Source organism: Saccopteryx leptura, chromosome 3, assembly GCF_036850995.1.
Source record: "Saccopteryx leptura isolate mSacLep1 chromosome 3, mSacLep1_pri_phased_curated, whole genome shotgun sequence".
NCBI classification, from domain to species: Eukaryota; Metazoa; Chordata; class Mammalia; order Chiroptera; family Emballonuridae; genus Saccopteryx; species Saccopteryx leptura.
Genome location: NC_089505.1, coordinates 255114352 through 255139255, shown reverse-complemented (window position 1 = coordinate 255139255; position 24904 = coordinate 255114352). Strand labels below are relative to the sequence as shown.

The 24904-nt window shown below is 35.0% G+C and overlaps 1 protein-coding gene across 7 annotated transcripts in view; it reads left to right on the top strand.

The window, feature by feature from the left end:
• EHBP1 (EH domain binding protein 1) overlaps nt 1-24904 on the top strand; it is a 571353-nt gene that overhangs the window by 428389 nt on the left and 118060 nt on the right. For all 7 annotated transcript variants that reach the window (XM_066378173.1, XM_066378175.1, XM_066378171.1 and 4 more), the window contains 2 exons: nt 21773-21951; nt 22561-22609. In XM_066378173.1, the coding sequence (XP_066234270.1) occupies nt 21773-21951; nt 22561-22609 (228 nt within the window). The remainder of the gene's footprint in view (nt 1-21772; nt 21952-22560; nt 22610-24904) is intronic.

Here is a 24904-nt window from a genome sequence, read left to right as displayed (position 1 = left end):
CATGCATTGTTTTGTTTGTTTGGCAGGTCTCTTAGCCCAGCTGAAGTTGATTTCTAAAATGTATATTGTAAGTCACAGGATTGTTACGAATATTTTATTAGACATATACAGCCCTTCATATTATTTAAAACAGTAGCTTCCAAAGTGAGATATATGACCCCAGAGAGTACCACTGGACAAGCCACTGGGTATGGGAAGAATGTATTCAAATTTGTATCTGCATGTTTTAATCTAAAATTATGAAAGAAATTAAGTTTTATTAATATTTAATATGCAGCTTGACAGGGTTATCTTGTTAAAGGGGAGTACAGGTGTGAGAGAAAGCTTTACATCTATTATTTTGTCAGGAAATTACAAGTTTCTACTTAACATTCATTGGCTGTTCATATTTTCGTGAAATTCCACTCACGTTATATTGGCCAGACTGTCATGTGGATACCCTTTTCTACAAGATACGTTAGGAAAAGTAATTGCAAAGTTCTTCCTGATTCCTTAGAAGAAGTAGACATGAGACTGGATGTTAGTTACAGCCAGCCTATAGTATCTGCTACAGAAAAACAATACCTGTGTCACCTATGTAAACTCTCATAAAATACACTTTAAGAACCTGAATTTTCTAACCTGTTTTGAAGTCCAAAAAAATTATTAGTGGCATTTTAACCACAACTAATTAATATCAGGGAATAAAAACTAGGTGAATATCAACAAAAATCTTGCATAATTGATAGATGGGATTGAAAAATGAGTATACTGATTTAGTAAGTATAGCCAGTGATGTGCTTTTTGCATTTAGATTTACTTATTTTTGTGATGTATCTTTTTCAGCTGTGACAGCCATTCAAACTAGGTATCAACATATACACTTTAGGATAAGACATTCAGGTTATTAAACCAACATTTTCAAAAACAATTAAGCCTTTTCTATCACATTGTTCTTTTTCTATAATGAAATAAAATTGTTTTTACACCATGAGTAAGTTAAATAAAATATTTTAATTGCTAACTTCATCTTTGTCTTTTTAAATTTTTGCTTGTGATATGTTTTATAATATACAGCAGTGTATTTGTATAAAACATAAATAAATGTTTTTACTTTTTTCCCCCTGATACTGGCATGTGATAAAAGTTGGAGACACAAACCTATATAATATTACTGTAATATATAAATACATTTCTTTTTTTCACAAATTTTGTATCCAAGTATTTGGTGTAAAAAATTACTTAAAAAAGAAAATATTTTTTACCATTAATAGCTGACCCATTCAACTACTCTAACTACAGTGCTACAGTAATCAGTGTTTCCAGTTGTGTTTGAATATTCCATCTAGTTGTGGTCATGATGCTTTAGTAATTATGGTTCTCCTGAGAACCATATAGAACTTCAAATTCATTTAATTTTTAAAGCCTTTTTAAAAATTAATTCACATTATGATCCCATTGAAATCCATTTATTAAATAATTATGCTTAAACAATTGATAGCATGTGTGGCTACTACTATGATTTCTTTTCTAGTGATTTGCAATGGAATTTTTTAGGCATATAAAAAGGTAAAAGTATCCTTTTACAATTAGTATTTGTGTGCTCACATTTCAGTTTAATATTAAACAGATATAATTGTATAACCATAGTTACATTTCAAAGTACATTTTAAATTTAATATAATTTTAGTTTAAATTTGAAACGCCAGAATGTTCTGAGTACATTACTCATCTGCTTTTTGAATACTCTCCCCTGATTGATACCTCTCGGGAAAAGTACAGAGTTAGGAAACTCAGAAAAACAAATTTATGTATTCTGTGATAAATTCTGCTTTCTATTTCGATCCCCAACTGATAGCAAGAATAGTGGATGGGTAGTGATACCTGGTGGAAGTAGTATTCTGTGATTATGGTTAGTAGTAATTAACTCAGTTCTTTTCTGTTGGTAAGAGATACTAAATTGAGATGATTGCAGAGCCTCAAGCTGTATTCCACTCCTTGGTACACTGTCTGGTGAGGAGGGCAGCATTCTGTTCGACTAGATGCTGTTCGACTTCAAGTGGCAATTGATGTCTGCATTCTCCCCTCTGGAAACTCACCAGCTGTACTTCCATATTGACATTTCTCCATAATCACATCTTCACAATTATTTTTGGCTACATCTATTGTGATAGAATGGCAGAAAACACTTCTGTCTTTAGATCACTTATAATACATTTTCAAAGACAACCAAATAATCAATATATTGAATTATAATGATAAGAGATTAACCAGATGATCCTTGTAAAAGTCCCCTTCTTATTGGTGAATCTACAAAAATGCTCAATTATTATATCTCATATTGATGTTTTGCTGATTTTTCATGAAGTACAACAAAAGTCTTTGGAGTTGTTAGTCAGAAGTTTTAAGTGTGTAAATTAGAAAACACACACACACACACACACAAAGACTGCTGCTTAATGTTTTGAATCCCCCAAGATGTAGTAGTTAACGCCCACTGGGGGCATGCTTAGACTTGGTTGGTAATTACAATTGAGCTGTAAAATATTTTGACAGTTTCCAACTGTTGTGTACTTGTTAGTCATTTGGTGGCAAATGCAATTTGGTAAGGTTTTTTGGTGGGACATGTTTAAGAATCTTTCATTTAACTAATATGGCACACTAAGCTTTAATACAAAGTTTTGCAGCTATGAGCTACTTTTACTTTTTACCCAAGGCAGTAAATATGTTTTGTTAAAAACACTATAGTGTAGGCCCTGGCCGGTTGGCTCAGTGGTAGAGTGTCGGCCTGGCGTGCGGAAGTCCCGGGTTCAATTCCCGGCCAGGGCACACAGGAGAAGCGCCCATCTGCTTCTCCACCCCTCCCCCTCTCCTTTCTCTCTGTCTCTCTCTTCCCCTCCCGCACCCGAGGCTCCATTGGAGCAAAGATGGCCCGGGCGCTGGGGATGGCTCCTTGGCCTCTGCCCCAGGCGCTAGAGTGGCTCTGGTCTCAATGAGCGACGGCCCGGAAGGGCAGAGTATCGCCCCCTGGTGGGCAGAGCGTCGCCCCCTGGTGGGCATGCCGGGTGGATCCCGGTCGGACGCATGCGGGAGTCTGTCTGACTGTCTCTCCCCGTTTCCAGCTTCAGAAAAATACAAAAAACAAACAAACAAACAACACTATAGTGTAGTGAAACTTTCCATGCTTTTTACACCTCTCTTTTTATTTACAAGCTTTGACTTGTCGTATAGAAAGGCATAACCACCCAGTATTAATTTGGAGTCTGAACATTGTGTATGATTTTCCTAGGTAAATGAATTAATGGCAAATAAATCAAATTTCTCATAATACTAAAATAGAAAGATGGGATAGATTTTTGTTGCATGTTTTTATCCTCTTTTTGTAACAACAAAGCTCCTAATATCATAATAAGCTAATTTGGGCAATATGACAATTCCTAGAAAGACAGTGTAAAATCTTTTAAATCAAGACAGGTTGCCTGTTTAGACTGAAGAATGTAGCTGAAGCATTTTTAAATCTCTCTCTTTAAGTTTACAGCTGTTGGGTAAATTATTTTTGAAATTATAGAGCCAAATGATAATGGAAAAAGTTTAAGCCTTAAAGCTCATACTCAAATCAGTTGAAAAACCTGTTATTTAACAATTGTAATTGTCTCCGTAGAAATTTTCAGACATTTTATTCTTTTTATCTTGTTGATATGAATTTTTATCATAAGACCAGCAATATAATAAGGACTCTTAGGAAAAAGCAGATAATTCTGTGAATTCAGTTTAATGATTCTTTAATCTTTTTGTTTTCCTGCAAAAACATATTAATATGATCTGTAAAAGCAAAACCAAATATTATACTGAATTAATTTGTACTGTTGTCAATTTAGGCTCTATTTTGAAATGTGTGATCTCCTCAAATTATCAATGTTGGGAAATGCATTAAACAAACCATCTTTATTTGCTTTTATATTCTATGGATTCAGTGAGCAAAAGGGCTGAAATGGGATCAGGAAAAGAGTGGGAATAAGCTGCTAATTTACTGACTCAAATGATACAGTAAGGTAATTAAAAATATTGAGTTGGCTCCACGGCCATATGAATTTGTAAAATTCGAACTATACACTTATAGAGGGTGAATTTTGTTGTATCTAAATTATTCTTTTATAAATTTGTTTAAAATCTAAAAATAACTAAGTTGAGAAGGAAAGCCCATCTTAATATTGTAAAATTATTATTTTGCTAACTTAGTCAAGAATTATACCTGTAATTGAATATAATTTACCCTTGTCCAGTAAAGGCAAAAACTTGCAGAAAGACTGGACAAACAGTATAAGTATTCCTTAGATATTATATTAATGTGTGATTTATTAGAATCTCTTGAGTTATTAATATTAATAACTCAATTATTAATATTAATTGTTAAATAGGAGTCTCTTGGAAATATCTAAAAATATGTGCTTTCTTAGATATTTCTAGCAATGGTTAACTTGCTAGATCAGGATTTCCCCTTTATTTATGTTTTAGGTGGTCTATATATGAATTTTTTAAAATTCACATTGGTATTACCATAAAAAGTATTTTTATAAGATCTTTATTGCTATAAATTTACCTCACTTATACAAAATTTTATTGGCATATTTTTAAAATTAATTTTTGAAATTCACATTATATTTTAAATATGTACCAGGAGAAGAGGAATCTTATAATTAAATTCTTTCATTAAAATAATTGCTGCCTGACCTGTGGTGCTGCAGTGGATAAAGCCTCGACCTGGAATGCTTAGGTCACCAGTTCAAGTTCCGCGCTTGCCCAATCCAGGCACATACGAGAAGCAACTATGAGTTGATATTTCCCACTCCTAACCATCCCCTCCTTTCTTCCTCTCTCTCCTCTCTCTAAAATCAGTAAATCTTAAAAAAGAAAATGTAAATACTTACCATTTAATAGTATTAATTTATAAATTGCTAACATATCTAACACGTTAAATACATTTGATAATAATTAGTTATAGTAAAATAGATTTGCTCTGAATATTGAAAAGATATGCATATCATTAACATGATTTTTGTTTTCTCAGTTTTATTTACTTTTTTTTAAGCAAGAGAGAGACAGGAAGAGAGAGAGAGATGAGAAGCATCAACTTATAGTACTGCACCTTAGTTGTTCACTGATTGCTTTCTCATACATGCCTTGAAGGGGGGGGGGGGGTGTCAAGCCTGCGTGCGACCATGGGATCTTGTCGATGATCCTGCACTGAAGCTGGCAACCTTGAGGTTTTGAACCTGGGACCTCAAAGTTCCAGGTCAGTGCTCTATCTGCTGCGCCACCACTGGTCAGGCTGTTTTATTTACTTTTTCTAATATTATTGAAGAAAACAGAGGAAGTACTGAAAAAGATAATACACTGGCTAAGACATTCTTGGCATTTTATATATATATCATTTTACTTAAATAATATTAAATATTGTGAATTTGTCCCTTTTCCCTAGATACTTAATAGATTCTTATGTAACCATCAAAATGCAAACAGTATTTCTTAGGATGGTATCAAAATGATTCAAAATATATTTAGAATAAAAATAATGCTTAAGAACAATTTTTTAAAACATTTTTGAAAGAGATGGTGGTTGAGAAAGGGAATGATAGGATGGGATAAACCTGAAGGGAAGGGGGGAGGGCGCTATAGGGAGGGGGGCAAGGGACATGTTGAGGGGGATACAGGGAAGGGGGGATGCATTTGGGGCAACACTTGAATCTATGTAAACACAATAAATTAAAATAAATTAAAAATAAATTAAAATAAATAAAAAATAAAAGAGATGATGGTTAAGTTTATGCCAGTTGGTTTAGTAAATAGAACGTCGGCCTGGCGAATGGATGTCCCAGGTTTGATTCCCGGTCAGGGAACACAGGAGAGGTAACCATCTGCTATCCCCCCCCAACCCTTCCTTCTCTCTCTTTCTCTTTTTTCCCCTCCCGTAGCCATGGCTTGATTGATTTGAGCATATTGGCAGGTGCTGAGGATGGCTCTATCAAGCCTTTGTGTCAGGCGCTAAAAATAGCTTGATTGCCAGTGGCCCAAGATGGGCAGAGTATCAGCCCCAGATGGGTTGCCAGGTGAATTCTGTTCAGGGCATATATGGGAGTCTGTCTCTGTATCACCCCTACTCTCACTTAAAAAAAAATTAAAATATATTTCTCAACAACATCAGCAAACTGAATTTAGCAGCATATTAAAATAATTGTATGTTATGTCCAAGTGGGATTGATTCCTGGAATGCAAAGATGGTTCAACATAGGAAAATCAATCAATACCACATTAACATAATGAAGAATAACAAGCATATGATTCTCTCAATAGATACAGAAAAAGCATTTGACAAAATGCAACACCCTTTAATGATGCAAACCCTTATCAAACTAGAAACAGACAGAAACTACATCAAGATAATAAAAGCCATATATTGAAAGCCCACAGCAAAATTATATACAACATTGAAAGACTGAAAGCATTTCTGCTAAGATCAAGACCAAAGCAAGGATGCCTACCTACTCTTGACACTTCTATTCAACATCATACTCAAGTCCTAGCTAGAGCTGTTAGGCAAGACAAAGAAATAAAAAAGGCATCCAAATTGGAATGGGAGGATTAAAATTATCACTGTGCACAGATATGATTATATACAGAGAAAACCCTAAATAATCCACCAAAAATCTGTTAGAACTAACAAATGAGTTAAGCAAATGATACAAAGTCAACATATAAGAATCAGTTGTATTTCTGTCACTAACATGAACATTCTGAAAAGAAAGTTAAAACAATTTTATTTGCAGTCCTATCAAAAAGAATAAAATACTTAGGCATTAACCAAGGAGGTGAAAGAATTGTACACTGAAAAGTAGAAAACTGTGATAAAAGAAGTTAAAGAAGACACAAATAAATGGACACAATAAATATTGTTAAGTCAGTTCACTAAGATTCCTATCAAATTTCTAAAAAATATCTTTTGCAAAAATAAAAAATCCATCTTAAAATTCATATGGAATCTTAGGGGACCCGAATAGTTAAAACAATCTTGAAAAATAACACAGTTGGAGGGTTCACACATCCTGATTTCAAAACTTTCTATAAAACTACAGTAATCCAAAAAGTGTAGTATTGGCATAAAGACAGACTTATAAAGCAATGGAGTTGAATAGAAAACCTAGATATAAACCCTTGCATATATGATCACATGATTTACAACACAATGTCAAGTCCATTGAAAAGGTTCAGTACAGTCTTTTCAATAAATGGTCCTGGAAAAACCATATAGTCACATGCTAAGAACATAGAGCAAAAGCTTCATGACCTTGGATTTGGGCAGTGAATTTTTGGATATGATACTAAAGGCACATTTCACCAAAAAAGGTATATGGGTGGGTGGCTGGTAGGCGCATGAAAGATATTCAGTGTCACAAATAATTAGAGAATGCATTATCAAAACCACAATGAGATGCTATTTCACATCATACTGATTAGAATTATTGCTATCAAAAAAACAGGAAACAAAAGCCTGACCAGGAGGTGGCACAGTGGATAGAGCATCGGACTGGTATGTGGAGGACCCAGGTTCGAGACCCGAGGTCACCAGCTTGAGCGTGGGCTCATCTGGTTTGAGCAAAGCTCACCAGCTTGGCCCCAAGGTCACTGGCTCGAGCAAGGGTACTCAGTCTGCTGTAGCCCCCCGGTCAAGGCACATATGAGAAAGCAATCAATGAACAACTAAGGTGTTGCAATGAAAAACTAATAATTGATGCTTCTTATCTCTCTCCATTCCTGTCTGGCTATCTGTCCCTATCTATCCCTCTCTCTGACTCTGTCTCTGTAAAAAAAAAAACCAAAAAACAAAAAAGAAAAAAAAAAAAAAACACCAAAGAAACAAAAAACCCCAGAAAATAAAAACTGGGACCTTGTACACTGTTGGTGGGAATGTAAAATTGTGCAGCCACTATGGAATAACTATAGAAGTACTTCAAAATTTTTTAAATAGAATTACCCTATGATCCAGCAATTTTAGTTTTGGATCAATGCCCAAAAGAATTGAAAGCAGGATCTTGAAGAGATATTTTTACACACATATTTATTGCATCATTATTCACATTAACTTAAACATGGATGCAATCTATGTGTCCAGTGACAGGTAAATGGATTATACATATACAATGGAATATTTAGCCTTAAAAAGGAAGGAAATTGTGACATGTGCTGTTAACATGGATGAACCTTGAGGTAATGCTAAATGAAATAAACCAGTCACAGAATGACAAATATGTGTGATTCCACTTATATGAGATGCCCAGAGTAATCAAAATCAAAGAGACAGAAAGTAGAATAGTGGTTGCCAGGGTCTGTGGGATAGCAGAAATAAAGAATTACTGTTCAAGGGTTATAGAGTTTTTGTTTTGTAAGATTAAGTGTTCTGGAGATGGATGATGGTTCCATGATAGAAATGTACTTAAGGTCTGACCTGTGGTGGCGCAGTGGATAAAGCGTCGACCTGGAAATGCTGAGGTCGCCGGTTCGAAACCCTGGGCTTGCCTGGTCAAGGCACATATGGGAGTTGATGCTTCCAGCTCCTCCCCCCTTCTCTCTCTCTGTCTCTCTGTCTCTCTCTCTCTCTGTCTCCCTGTTCTCTCTAAAATGAATAAATAAAAAATTTTTTAAAAAATGTACTTACTACCACTTCAAAATGGTTAAGATGGTATATACTATATTATGTGTACTTTATCAAGTTTAAAAATGTTTAAGTTACTGAGGACCCCAAAGAATTTTTGTTTATGTGAATTATATCTATTACTGATATAAACAGTATTAAAAATCAAAAATGAGAAATTTAAATTTATATTAATTCATTTTAAATAACATTACATACATTTTAACCTAAGTAACATTTTTTTCATTTGGAAAACATTATTTGACAATCCAGACAGCCACTTGTCACTATCAGTTTGCTGAGATCTTGCTAAAGTTAAAATATTTTCTGAATAGTCATTCCAGACAGTTTCAACATAGTCATAATCAATGACTACAGAATATTTCTCTGCATAATGTTTGAACAGTTTGGAAGCATAGACCTAGAAGATCTTGGAGTTTGCTCATGCCTACTGAATGCACAGAATCTGCTCTCAGTAGGCATCTGCCATCTGCCCTGCTGTACACATGCCAGATGTAACTGCTGAGTAGTTCTTCCGCCATTCACCCAGGTGCACAGATCTAGAGACAGAGGCCTGCATTTAGAGTTCAAGCCTGGGGCTTAAGTCTGTTCTCCTAGAAAAAGGAGATGAAAAATCTCAATCAAGCAAGCCTCTCTTACTATGACCAAGTCTTTATTTCTCTCAGCATCTGCAAAAGAGTACACAGACCACTGCAGATATCATAAATAGAATTTTTAACAAAAAATTATTGCATTTTTCAAAAACAAAACAATTTTATTAGTAAGAAGAATAATTTTTTTTTCCATTTTTGCCAAACTGATGTCTGGCATAAGAGAAATCAGCTTTGGCATTTAATTTGTTGTTTGGTTGAAGTATATAAAGAAAATATGAACTCACTTTTATATATAGTTGGAAAAATAAGTTAATTTTAATAGACATTTAAAGTAATTGGGGGGCCCTGGCTGGTGGCAAGGTGGATAGAGCATAGTCCCGGAGCACTGAGGTCGCGGGTTTGATTCTGAGGTTGCTGGCTCAAGTTCCAGTCAAGGCACATATGAGAAGCAATCAGTGGAACAGCTCAGTGGAACAATGAGTTGATGCATCTTTCTCTCTCTCTTCTCTCCCCCTTCCCCCCCCCCCCTCTCTCTCTCTCTCAAAAAAGTAAATAAAAAAAATATTTGCTGATTGCCTTTTCTAATACTACATTAAAACTTAAGTTATTTGCAGTGTACAAATCGAAACAATACATCGGTCTATCTTACATTTTCAAATAGATATTTTATTGATGCATGATTTTATAACATCATACATTGTTCATTTGTAAATACTGATTTCCCAACTCCTGAAGATCTATATGTTATCACATTTGATTACACAATGTCAAACAATAACATTTGTCAATATTGCCACCAATCTTTACACATAAGTTCTTAAGTCCATCATTTTCCTCATGTCTGTTGTATGTGGACCTATTTATACTCTCTGTTCTACATAATTATTAGATATATTTGGTTTTGGCTCTGATATTTTATATTATGCTTTCTAATTTTTAAAAAATAATTTACACTATGAGTTCTGTATTCTTTAATTTGTATTTGATTCTTCTGATAGTTAAGGGAGTTTAACTGTTGATTTCTTAGTACTTTTCCAAAAATGCTAGTCAGGATCACTCATCTCCTAGTTTATGCTAAAAAGGGTACTTTTCAGTTTCTTATCATCCTTGTTACCTTTGAGTAATTTTCAAGTTGAATTGGGAAACCACCATTTTTATTTCATCATTTTAAAATTAGCAATTCCAATATTCTTCTTAACTTTCTTTTGGTGTGAAACTGAACATGTGTGTGAAATATATACAAAAATAAAGTGCATAAGACAAAATACACAGCTTAACAAATTATTTTAAGCAGATATCTATGTAAACACCACAAGAATTAGATTTTTGCCAACAACCCAGAAGCTATCTGCTTTTGTGGCCCTTATCCTAAATTCTTTCCTCTTCCCTAGAGATCACTATCACAATTTTATAGAAATCACTTTGTTCTTGCTTTATAGTTTGAAATACAATTTTTTTTCCTTTTTTTATAATGAATTTTTTTTGTTCTTTTTACAGAGACAGAGAGTCAGAGAGGGATAGATAGGGACAGACAGACAGGAACGGAGAGATATGAGAAGCATCAATCATTAGTTTGTCGTTGAGACACCTTAGTTCATCGATGGCTTTAGGCGACCCCTGTGTTTTGGTTGTTCGACCCCCGCCGGGGTCGTGACCCAGAGGTTGAGAACCGCTGCCTTAGTTGTTCATTGATTGCTTTGTCATATGTGCCTTGACCGTGGGGCTACAGCAGACCAAATAACCCCTTGCTCTCAAGCCAAAGACCTTGGGTCCAAGCTGGTGAGCTTTGCTCAAACCAGATGAGCCTGCGCTCAAGCTGGCAACCTTGGGGTCTCGAACCTGGGTCCTCTGCATCCCAGTCCGACACTGTATTCACTGCGCCATCGCCTGGTCAGGCGAAGTACAATTTCTTAAACAGTATGGTTTAATTTTTAACTGGTTTCTCATTTTACATGTGAAATCTCATGTATATATGATTTTGTACCTATTTTCTTTTGTTCAGTAGGTAATGTTTTAGGACTAGCCATGTGTTATTTCTGTGCATGTGTATGGTATTTTACTATCTGAATAGACCACAATTTTAATATCTGTTTTATTGTTGATGAACATTTAGATCTGTTTCAGATTTGGGAAATTGCAAACAGTGATTTTGTATGAACATATGTAGGCATACGTTTCTATTCTCTGTAAGCATACATGTCTGTAGGATATAAATCTAGACTTGCTGGGCATAATATAGGCATATCTCCAAATTTACCATAATGGTTTTTCTGTCAGCCCTGTATGAGTTCCTTTTGCTATACTACCTTGCCAACACATAGTATTGTTCATTTCATTTAATTTTAATAAAAGACTTTTTAATTTTAGTTTTTGAAGGAGGATGTAGTAGTGTTTTGGGGGATTCTCTGAAGACTAATGTAATGAAGCAGATTTTCTTATGTGCTTGATGTTTGGGTTCTCCTTTTGTAAAGTGCACATTCAGTTTTTGTCCATTTTTCTATTGGTTGACCTTTTTTTCTTACTGATCTTCAGAGTTTTTTGTATATTTTACTTATAAGCTATTTGTGTATGTGTGTGTATATACATATATATATGCATATGTTAACATTATAATATCAGGAATGCAAAACCATACCCCCGTCCCCATGAACTATTTAGTTGTAAGGTGACAAGATCAGGTGGGTGTGGACCATTCTGGCTTATAAAATATAGGAACTTGTCACAACCCATACTTAAAAACTATCACATCCCTCAAGGGACACATGTGGCTACGAGAGTTGTACTATGTGCAGGGAGGCTGTGGCCTTTGTTTTTAGTAATCATTTATAGTTTATTGACAGGCTTCTAAGTTTATGTGCAGTTCACCAAATTGGGGTCATTTCTACAATAAATAGTGTCTCTCTATTGCTTCAAGCTTCAGCCCCAGACCAGGGTTACTCCTATTCGGGGTGCATGCGGGAGTCTGTCTCACTATCTCCCCTCCTCTCACTTAAAATAAATAAAATAAAATAAAATAAAATAGTGTTGCATGGTAACATCTGACATTTCACATTGATCTTAATTCAATATATTTCCATGGAAATACTGTTAAACTCAAGGTCATTTCTGCATGAAGAAAGGGTTTAAGTCTGTTGGTTAACCCTTGTACCCTGGGAAAAATATGGTAACTTTACAAAGTTGAGTCTTCTAACCCATGAATATGGTATGTTTTCTGTTTCTTTAGGTCTCCTTTATTTTCTCACAATAGAGTGTGTGATAGCATATATATATATATATATATATATATATATTACAGTCATATACATTATTTGTAGATTAATTCCTTAGTACTTGGTATGTTTAGACCACTACAAGAAGTCTTCAATTTTTAAATTTCTAACTGCTTTTATCAGTGGACCAAAATGCAGTTGGTTTTATTCTTTTTTTTAAATTTCTGGCACCCTCTTTAAATTCTCTTACTAATGCTAATAAATTATCTGTAGCTTCTTTTGAATGTTTTACATACTTAATTTTATTTGTATATAAAGACAATTTTATAGTTTTGTTTCTTTTTCAATATTTATATCCTTATGACTTTTTCTGGCCTTAATGCAATAGCTAGCACATCAGTACAATGTTGAATAAAAGTGGTGATAGATTCTCGGCCATGGCTGGTTGGCTCAATGGTAGAGCATCAGCCCGGCATACGGAAGTCCCGGGTTTGATTCCCGGCCAGGGCACACAGGAGAAGTGCCCATCTGCTTCTCCATCCTTCCCCCTCTCTTTTCTCTCTATCTCTCTCTTCCCCTCCCACAACCAAGACTCCATGGGAGCAAAGTTGGCCCCGGGTGCTGAGGATGGCTCCAGTTGCATTGGAACAACACCCCAGATGGACCAAGCATTGCCCCCTGTGGGCATGCTGGGTGGATCCCGGTCAGGCGCATGCAGGAGTCTGTCTGCTGCACCCTGCTTCTCACTTTGGAAAAACACACACACACAAAAAAAAGTGGTGATAGATTCTCAATCTCAAAGGGAAAACTAAATGTTTTACTGTTACAATATCTGTTGTAGGATTTTTGCAAGTTAAGGCATCTTATCTTACTACTTACTAGTCTGCCAGAATTATTTTATAGAATATAAATGGATCTTAAATTTTATTAAATGCATTTCTGCAGTTATTTAGAGGATTATAGCTACCTATTTTCCCTTACAGTCTGTTAATATAGCAAGATGACGCAATAGATTTGCTACTGTCAAGTCAAATGTACATTCCTGGAATGACTCCAGTTCAGTTTTTAAACTTCTAGATTCACTGTGCTAGTATTTTCATTTTGCCTCAATATTCATGATTGGTTTTTCTGTAATTTTGCCTTATTCTATTGAGTTTTGGAATCAAGATTTGTAGGATCATTAAATGAGTTGGAGAATAAGCCCATTTTTCTTATTCTGGAAGAATCTGTATAATGTTAGAAACATTTCTTTGTTCAATATTTGGTGGAACTGACAATGAAATCCCTAGAATTTTGTTTATAGGAACGTTTTTAATTACAAATTCAGTTTATTTAAATTTTTAGTACAATCCAGATTTTCTACTTCTTTTAGCTATACTTTTTTAGGAATTTGCTTCTCTTCATTTATCTTGGTCAGTCACACTAAAAGTTTTATTTTGTCCTTCCAAAGAAGCAGGTTTCAGCTTTATTGGTTCTTTTTAATATATGCTTATTTTTTATTCCTTTTCCCCACTTTCTTTTCTTTATTATTGTATTTTTCCAACTTTTGAGGATAGAGGAGCTCGTATCGCTTTTTGGGAGTCTACCAAAGTGCAGCTCTACCTCTCACTCACTGTTCCAGATCAACCAGTGTAAAAGCAGCACTGAGAGCTTTGCTCACTCCCAGGTTTTCTCTAGGTCTTGGCCTGGGGTTAGGTTTTGATGTTTTTAGAAGTTTTTCTAAAAAATAGTTTGTTTAGCTTTTACAAATTGTATTCAAATGGTTGTCCTACTTTAATGTAAGCAGAAGTTTTTCCCATAATCTTTCTGTTTGTCTACTGGTCAGATAACAAAGCCTACCTTTCAGTTTTACCATGAGAATAAAATGAAGCCACTCAAATAAAAACAGTTTGAAAAAATATAAGAATAGTACAGATGTAACTATTCTTGGTCTCATCTCTGCTGTTGTTTATGGCTCACCAAGTGTTAAGATTTATCCAAAGTTCTCTCAACTACTTGCAGTAATTTGCAGTAATTAGTCTCTAGATCAGTGGTAGGGAGACCAGAATGTTTTACAGCTTCAGCAATGGTCGGGTGTAATGTTAATGCTCTAGATTTAATTAGTTCTAGTTCTAATCAGTAATCTGAAGTCCAACAGAATGAGCAAAGGGTTTTATTAACAATACTTCTGGGGTTTACATTGTTTGGATCAATTGCCTGTTTTTGAATTAATTTAACATATAGGGGGCAGTGATCTAAGCTCTGTAAATGGTAGTAAGTTGATAAAGGCAATCACTAGTCTCAGGAAATTTAGTTTCTGCTAAGGTGCTCAAAGTAAATTATCACAAAATGTGAAATATTGTATAAGAGCACAGACTCTGGTGTGGGAACACATTGGTATAGATTTTAAGTCTTTTTGTAGAGAGAAGAACTGATATATTATCATAAAAATATCCTAAATGATGCAGATAGTCAAAGGAACATTGAAAGCAGCTTCTACTGACTGGGAATTGGGAAGAGTTTGCATGTAGGAGATGATGATTGAACTTAATCTTGATGGTAGTGTGAAATTGTAGCAGTTGTGGCCCTGGCCAGTTGGCTCAGTGGTAGAGCGTTGGCCTGGCGTGCAGGAGTCCCCGTTTGATTCCCGGCCAGGGCACACAGGAGAAGCGCCCATCTGCTTCTCTACTCCTCCCCCTCTCCTTCCTCTCTGTCTCTCTCTTCTCCTCCTGCAGCCAAGGCTCCATTGGAGCAAAGTTGGCCCAGGCACTGAGGATGGCTCTATAGCTTCTGCCTCAGGCACTAGAATGGCTCTGATTGCGGCAGAGCAACGCCCCAGATGGGCAGAGCATCGTCCCCTGGTGGGCATGCCGGGTGGATCCCGGTCGGGCGCATGCAGGAGTCTGTCTGACTACCTCCTCGTTTCCAACTTCAGAAAAATACAAAAAAAAAAAAAAAAAAAAGAAATTGTAGCAGTTGTACAGAAGACATTCCATGGGGGGAGGGGAGTGATGACAATCTATAAGATGAGAGACTGAAAGTGCAAAAGCTGAGTGCTAGGTAGGACATAATTGATTTTATGAAATGGTGAATTATCCTAGAGATTAGATATGTTGAAGAATATTTGGGATTCAATGCTCAGAAGTATTTTGACATCATTTTGTATGTTCTTGAGAACCATTAGAGACTTTGACCTATTTTTTAAGAATATTGTGCTATGACAATTGGTCAGATAAGGGAAAATTTGGAAGAAAGCAGATGTATCAGGAAGATATTACAAAAGAAGTTAGATTATAAAAGCATTCCAACAATAGGATCAAAATTGCCCGTGAATTACAGTAACTAGTAAAAGGGGATAGGTGAAGGAGATCAAAGCGGATACTGAGACTAAAAGTCTAGACAATTGGGACAATAGCAGTATCCTTTAGTAAACATAATGTAAATGAAGCAGCATGTAAGGAAAGATTATAATTATGGTTTTGAACATATTGAGTTTGAATTTTATATGGCAGGAAGAATAGCCAGCTGGAAAAGTCAACTTGAGACAGTTTGAACTATAAATGTATATTTGGGAATCATCTGCATGGAACTGATAGTTGGAATCCTGGGAGTAAATCAGCTCAGAGTGTGGAAAGAGAAAACTATTTAGAGCAATACCTAGAGGAATATGTGCTTGTATTGGTGGAAGAAAGGGAGACAGCCAAAGAGAAAGCAACTGTTGTCAGAGGGGAAGAACAGAAGAAATGGAATTGAAGTTTCTTGTAACAATTAAAACTTAAGAAATTTTCTGACAAGTTATTTGACTAGGTTTTCTGGAAAAGATCCTGTTGCCATTGCTAGTAAGAATAACTAGGTGGTCCTACTTTCTTTTAATATGTAATAGGCTATCTTAACAGAAATAATATTTTTAAACAATCTATATTAGAACATAGAACTGCTAAGTGAAACAGTGGTCTCAAGTTCTATTTCTTGCCTGACCAGGTGGTGGCACAGTGGATAGAGTGTCAGACTGGAATGCAGAGGACCCAGGTTTGAAACCCCAAGGTCGCAGGCTTGAGCGTAGGCTCACTTGCTTGAGTGTGGGCTCACCAGCCTGAGCGCGGGGTTGCTGGCTTGAGCGGGGGTCATAGATGTGACCCCGTGGTCACTGGCTTGAGCCCAGAGGTCACTGGCTTGAAGCCCAAGGTCACTGGCTTGAGCCCAAGGTCGCTGGCTTGAGCAGGGGTCACTCACTCTGCTGTAGGTCTCCCTGCCCCCCACCCCCCCGTTAAGGCACATATGAGAAAGCATCAGTGAACAACTAAGGTGCCTTCAATGAAGAATTGATGCTTCTCATCTCTCTCCCTCTCTCTGTCTCTCTGTTCTATTCACAAATAAAGTTCTATTTCTTCTCTACTGTTACCACTTCAAACTGGCTCTGTAACCATGATGGTTGACATTAAACTGTAGTTTTCAGTTAAACCAAGATCAGTGAAATTTCATCTACACAGTGACTTCATTGAGAGGGTACTGGTGGATCACCCAATTGAACATACTGATCATTCTAATCATAAAGTTATAATTAGAATGACTTTTATGAATTTCCTCTCTCAGTGCATAAAAAGGACAGCTATAATATCTGTGCTTTATTTTCCCGATATATTAAATAGAGGGAACTTCTCATTTAGTTATTGTGGAAATGCAAGAAAAAAGTTTTAAAGAATTGTTTCAACATTTGAATATTTGATTCTGTGCTTAATGGCTAAATTTTGGTGTCTTCCTTTCTTTGGAACGCAATAAATTGCAAAGTCATTCAGAGCTTTTCACTAAACCCATAAAGTTGTATTTCAAAAATTCCAAGGGGCTCATTTTGCACAGAGAGTATCAAGATTATCTTATATAGATTTGTTTGCCAAAGTTTTTGGCTATCTTGAAGAAATTTATGGCCTTTAAAGTTTCCAAAAGACACTCAAAAATAGGAATTCAAGTGCTGATCGTGCATTGGTGGTAGTAGTAATAATTGGTTAATATTTACTGAATAGTTACTATGTGCCATACATTATACTATTTTTGCATGAACTTATTCATTTAGCAGTAGTTACTGAGTGTCTACTATGTGCCAGGAACTGTTCTGAGTACTTTGGGGACCAGTTAAAAAACAAAACAAAAATCTAAAATCACTGCCATTCTTATTTAGTGAGAATGAACAGATAATAAGCATTAACAATAGCATATTTTGGTAATAACCAAAATTAAGTATATGGACCGTAACAAGGTAATAAATACTATGGGAAAAATAAGTACTATTGGAAAAAGGTAAGGGGAGATGGGAATGTCTAGTTGGGGTTAGGTGATAGAGATGAGTGTGTTATTAAATAGGGTGGTCAGAATAGTCCTAATGGAGATGATTGCTTGGGGCTAACCATGAAAATATCTGAGAGGAGAGCATCTAGGCCAGGAGTTGGGAACCTATGGCTCGTGAGCCAGATGTGGCTCTTTTGATGGCTGCATCTGGCTCACAGACAAATCTTTAATTAAAAAAAATAAATAACGTTAAAAATATAAAATATTCTCATGTATTACAATCCATTCATTCCATTCATTTCCTACCGCTCATGTTCATGGTTGTGGGTGGCTGGAGCCAATCACAGCTGTCCTCCGGGACAACACCAAATTTTTATTGGATGATGTGTAACGTACATGGGTTGTTGTATGGCTCTCATGGAATTACATTTTAAAATATGTGGCATCCATGGCTTTCTCAGCCAAAAAGGTTCCCGACCCCTGATCTAGGCAAATGGAACAATTTGTGTAAAGGCAGTAAGGTGAGTCCATGTCTGGGATATACAAGAAGTAACAGAAGTCAATATGGTTTAAAGTGATTGAAGGTGAGTGTGGTAAAGAGCATCATGAACAGGAGAAGAGGGAGGCAAATTTTGTTACTGTAACACTCTAAGTACCATTATAATCCCCACTTTATAGATGAGGGAACTGAGACAGAAAAGTCAAGCAACCAGCCACATTTACTACAAAATCGGGAGCCAGCAATAGCAAAAAACAAGCAGTTTCAAAATGATTTTTGCTTATTTCTTTGTGACCTTCTATAAAATATTAGATGAAAGTCCCATACTCAAGTGAATGATTCATTGAATAATGACTGTACTGTAATTTTCTTTCTCTGCAACCCACATGACCATTTATAGGGCTTGTAATTTCATCAAAGTTTCTTCAATACATACAACTTTTTTGTCTTGTTACTGCAGTAAGCCTCCTGAGATGTTTTAATACAAGGGTTTTGTGTTAGGGTGATTTTTTTCATATTGAGACTTTTTAGACACCAGAATACATTCATAATTACAATACTATAGTGTGTTTTTCTTCATTTTTAAGTACAAAAAGCCACTCTAGATTGTAATTATGGTAATGGCATTTGAATATTACTTGTGTATGTGCTATTGATGATTTGAATTAATCAGTATAATGATAGTTGCAGGTTTCATGGCCCATTTATATGCTTTAATAATATAATTTGGTATAGAAAAATATTTTTTAGTTTTTTTTAAATTAAATTTACTGATGTAACATTGGTTCATAACATATAAATTTCAAGTGTACATTGTAATTCAATATTTATATACTCTATTGTGTACTCACTCACTGTCCAAAGTCTAGTTTTCTTCCATTACCACATATTTGATCTTCTTTACCGAATTTGTCCTCCTTTCCAGCTCCTTCCCTCTGGTAACCACTGTTCTGTTGTCTATATCTATGGTTTGTTTTGGTTGGTTTTGTTAGTTCATTTGTTGCTTTTTGTTTTATATTCCACATTATGCAGTTTTTGTTTCTTTCTATCTGACTTATTTCACCTAGCATAATACTCTCAAGATCCAAACATGTTGTCACAAGTGACAATATTTTATCTTTTTTATGGCTAAGTGTTATCATTTCCCCCTGCACATGCACATACCCCATATCTTCATCTGTCATCTGTTGATGGACACTTGGGTTGTTTCCATGTCTTGGCTATTATAAATAATGCTGCAGCCCTGGCAGGTTAGCTCAGTCCATTAGAGCCTTGTCTAAAAACACCACTGTTGCTGGTTCTGTCCCCCATCAGGGCTCATATGGAAATGACCAGTGAATGTGCAACTAAGTAGAACAACAAATGAGTACATCCCTCTTTCTCTCTCTCTCTCTCTAAAATCAATCAATAAAAAAATAAATATAAATAACGCTTCAATGAACAAGGGGTACCTATATGTTTATGAATTAGTGTTATCAAGTTTTTAGGTATATACACAGAAAAGTAATTAATTGCTGGATCACAAAAATATTTCAATAAAAACAGTCCTTTAAATAATAGGCAAATCTGCTCTGGCTGGTGGCACAGTGGATAGAGTGCCCTCCTGAAGTGCTGAGGTTGCAGGTTCAATCCCAGCAAACCTCAAGGCACCAGCTCCATTCCCAGGGGAGCCAGCTCCATCTTGAGGGCACTGGCTTGATCAGAAGGGTACTGATTCGAGCCCTCTTCAGGTCACATATGAGATGCAATCAATGGCACAACTAAGTGGAACAATGAGTTGATGCTTTTCTCTCTCCCCACCCCCCCTTCATTTCTGTCTAAAAAAAAAAAAAGTTAAAAAAATAGAAAGTCTAAGAAAAAATGGGTTTGTGCCCAGTTCATTGCTCCCCTACCTCATCATAGGCTACTCACTACTCTACTTCCAAGTTAAGTGACTAGAGGGATGTGCAAAATTACCATTAGGTGTAAAGATTTAATACTTTGTTTTTATAATGTTAGATTATAGTTAAGAGAGTTGTTATTTATTCTAAGGTAAATATTTTACTATATTAGGAATTCTATTTTTACCTACTTATTCATATTGAATACAATTAATCAAAATTGGTTGATTTTTATGAGCTGTGAATTTTTCAGCATTGACTTGATATAGGAGATCATTTTTAAAAAACAACACTTTGCTGGATTCATGGTTTTTTACATAATTTGTTAACCTGATGGTTAACAAAAAGTAAGAAATTACATCTTTGCTCTTTTTTTAATAGTCTTTCCATAGGAACAGTGAATGCATAAATCATAATTATGTGGGGTTAATTTTAATTGTTTAGCACTAACATGCTTTTGTCAAGTGGGGGCATCATTGGTCTTTCTTAAACAAACTGTGTAGGAAGAATGGTTAGCTTATTAAACTTGAATGATATTAGGGATAAATATTCCGCTTTCACCTTATTTTAGAGAGCCTCTATTTTATGTCTATATCCAGCACTCTTAACTGATAGCAAGATTTAAAGTCCAGAGGCATTAGTTTTCTTCTTTAGTTTTTAGTTGGATCAGCCTCTAAAGTTACCATCACAAAATGTAGTTGTTATCCAGTGAAAGAAAATGACATGGTTTTAAGAATAATAAAAGTTTAGGGTAAAAATCTGATTTCGTAGTCGCGGTTTTGTTGTCATCATTGTTAAGTGTATGAACAAGGGGGAAACCAAATATATGCTTAAGATTTAAAACACACAGAGGAACACACCCTTCTAAATGGCTTAATATTTAAAAGTAGGTATAAATAATAATTAGAGATATTTTGAGCAAATCCAAATTACATACTCTTGTGTTCTGTTGCTATTGCACCTGACTGTTGCTAATAAATCTAAATTTCATTTACCTTTTTTGAATTTATATAAAAAATCTGTTCAATTATGATTGCCATTGTACTATCTAAATTGCATTTGATTTAATTGAACGACAAGATAACCTGGACTTGTTATCTTTGAATATATGTATCCTGATTTATTGATGTCACCCCATTAAAAAAATAAAATTATTTAAAAAAATAAATAAATAAATAAATTGCATATGATTACTGTATTTTGATCTCTCCATTACTAGCAATTTGTGCTACATTTAGACTTCCAAATAGATTATTCTTTAATCTAGTCATAAAAGGAATTATATTTGTACATAATTTACGTGTGGGTGAATTTTTTTTAGGGTGTGAGAGTTACACAGATATGCAGCCTGAAATATTGAAATACTTTAATACAATGTTCCCATCAATATATTCTTTTCTTATGTATAAGTTTAAAATTTTGCATACTAAATCTTTGTCATGTGAATACCTTAGGCTAAAACTGAGGATAATGATTTGTAATTCATTTCCCTTTCTTGGAGGTTACAGTTGTCTTAAATTGATAGTTTTGAAGGACCTGAACTGACATCACATAGTTCAAATGATCTAAAAATGTCAATTAATGTTAATTTTCATCTTCTATTAGGTTATTTTAATGTTTTCCTCTTTTTCTTTTTTTTCTAGCCAAGTCCTATACCAAGTCCTGTTTTGGGGCAAAAGCCAAATGCTAGTCAGTCATTGCTTGTATGGTGCAAAGAAGTTACAAAAAACTATCGGGGAGTGAAAATCACCAATTTTACTACATCGTGGAGAAATGGTTTATCTTTTTGTGCAATATTACACCACTTTAGACCAGATTTAATGTAAGTAAAAAAATTTTTATTTCCTATAAATATTTGTTGGTAAAAGGCAGTTTTTAAAAAATAAAATAATTTTTAACACATATCTTGAAATACTTGACTTTCTATTTATTACGCACATCTTTTCTTTTTGAAAAAAATACTTGCCAAAAAGAAAAGTTCTTCCTTTTGATACCTAAAAATAGTCCTTTCTGGTTTTTTAAACTTATTTTTCTCCTTAAACTCATAAAAAAAAACCTGACTTTAAATTATTATGAAAATTAGGTTAATGTTAAAATTTGGTGACACAAATAAGCCTGTAGCTTTGTACATTGACAACAAGTGATTATTATTACTTCATGGTAAATTTGGTTGTCATAGCTAGTTTCTGGTCCCCTGCCTTAACTTCTCTTTTAGATGGAAAGCTTCAGGCAGTGAAACATGTAATCACTTTTTTATTTATTTATTTATCTCCTTAATTTTCCACACTATTAGTTTTGTTGATTGAATTGCAGTGAAATTACTAGTTACTCTTTGGTATTGTTGAGTGTCAAATTATTAGAGTCAGTTTGTTTTAAAACAGCTGTTTTATCAAATACTGTATATACCCTACTGTGCTATTTTCTCCCTCAGTGACTACAAGTCTCTGAATCCTCAAGATATTAAAGAGAACAACAAAAAGGTAAGAGACTTGCCAAGTAAAAAAGACATAGTTTCAATTTTGGTTTCTTTTTTTTTTTTTAAGATTTTATTTATTCATTTGAGAGAGGGAGGGAGGGAGGGAGGGATGGAGGGAGAGGGAGAGAGAGAGAGAGAGAGAGAGAGAGAGAGAGAGAGAAGCAGCAGAAAGCATCAACTCCCATATGTGCCTTGACCAAGTAAGCCCAGGATTTTGAACTGGCAAATTCAGCTTTCCAGTTTTATCCACTGCGCCACCACAGGTCAGGCCAATTTTGGTTTTTCTGTGGTCTTTTTTTAATTGGGGAAAGTGAGGTCTTCTTCCTGTAATTCAAATAGGATGCATGGTTTATTTGAGTTTGTCCTGTTCTTTTAAAGATCACATGTACAAGTCTGGCATCAGACTATAACTATACTATATGTATGAACTTCATTAACTGTTAAATATTAAAGCATATTTCTTTTTATTCAGAACTTAGCTTTTTAACAAGTGCACCTAAAGCTATCGTGCCATAACTATTATGAGTTTAGAAAGTTCAGTTGGGAGAGGATGAGGATGGGAGCCTAAAGCTAAGAAAGAATGAATGCCTGTTTTCCTAGAAGCAAAAAGATACCAACATTGTTATTTACTTATTTATTTATACTTATTTTCTAGTAAGCTAGTTTTTTCCACATGATCACTTAATATAGTGAGGTCAATATAGCTTCCCCATTGGTGTGGGGGGGGTATCGATTCTTTCATCCTTCAAGATAGCTGTGCAAGAGCTGAGTTGCTAGGGTCCCCAGGGCCAGGTGACTTATGGAAGCAGGCTGACTTAACTACTTAACTCAATGTGCAGTACAATATTACAGTTTTCTTTTTTCTTTTTAATGTTTATTTTACTGATTTTAGAGAGGGGAGGGAGAAGCAGGAACGAGACAGAAACATCTGTTTTTGTATGTTTCCTGAGTGGGATCAAACCAGCAGCCTCTGCACTTCGGGATGATGCTCTGCCAATCGAACTATCTGGCCAGGGCAATATCACAGTTTTCTATGTGCACTGTGATATGGGAAAAGAGGGAGACACCTAGCACAACACACAGGAGTATTCAATTAATGTGGTTTTGGGATTTTGTGTGTGTGTATGTGCTGAATTGAATTCTTCAATTGGTAAGTTAATGAAATGTTATACTCTTAAAATAGGAGTTCTTAATCTTTGAGCTAAGGATAGAATTCAGGGTGTCCTTGAATGTAGGTAGGGAAATAAGTACATTTTCTCAATTCTTTAATTGAAATTTAGCATTTCCTTCTATTATAAATTTAGACAACAAATTTCTGTAGTATTAGCCATGACTGAGACTGTCACCTTGAATCTCAGATACTTGCATGTCACTTGACAGTTTTAAACAGCTACAAATACCTTTTAAGCTCATCACTTCTTCAAAATTATAGTAGTTAATGCATTCATAAAAAGCACACACATTAATTTCTCACAACTGAGTTTTGCTAATATTTTCATACTTTTAAAAATTTTTAATTTATCGACTGATTTTAGAGACAGAGGAAGGGAGAAAGAACTATCAATTTGTTCTTAAACTTATTTATGCACTTATTTGTTGATTCTCGTATGTGCCCTGACCAAGGATCAAACTGGCAACTTTGGAATATCAGGACGACGCTCTAGCCATCTGAGCTAACAGGCCAGAGTTCATAGTTTTATTTTTTAATGTAATTAGTTTCTTTTGTAATTCTATACTTTATACATGTAAAACATTATTCTTCTCTGAGAAGGGGTCCATTGCCAAAAGGATTCGTGAGATAAAGTGGTTAATAATCTCTATCTTTTCTTTTTTATGTTTGTTTCTTTTTTTTTTTTTTTAACAACCTCTATTTAAAATTAGATAATTAAAACCACCAGTAAGAACCCTGACCTGTGGTGGCACAGTGGATAAAATGTTGACTTGGAACGCTGAAGTCACTGGGTCAAAACCCAGGCTTGCCCGGTCAAAGCATATGAGAAGCAACTACGAGCTGATGCTTCTTGCTCCTCTCCCCTGCCTTTCTCTCTCTCTCTAAAATAAATAAATAAAATATTTTTTTAAACCACTGGTATTAAAAAATCTATAAAAGGAAACATGATAGAAGTTCAATTAACAAATGAGAGTATAAATGAAGATAATTTTTACTTTCATTCTCTAAAACCAAAAATGTACACTACCATTAAAATATTCTTATTTCTTTGCAAATGTATGATGCTGGCCCTAAGGAAATACATTTTAAAACTTCATTTTTTTAATTGAAATATGCTAGCAAAATTTT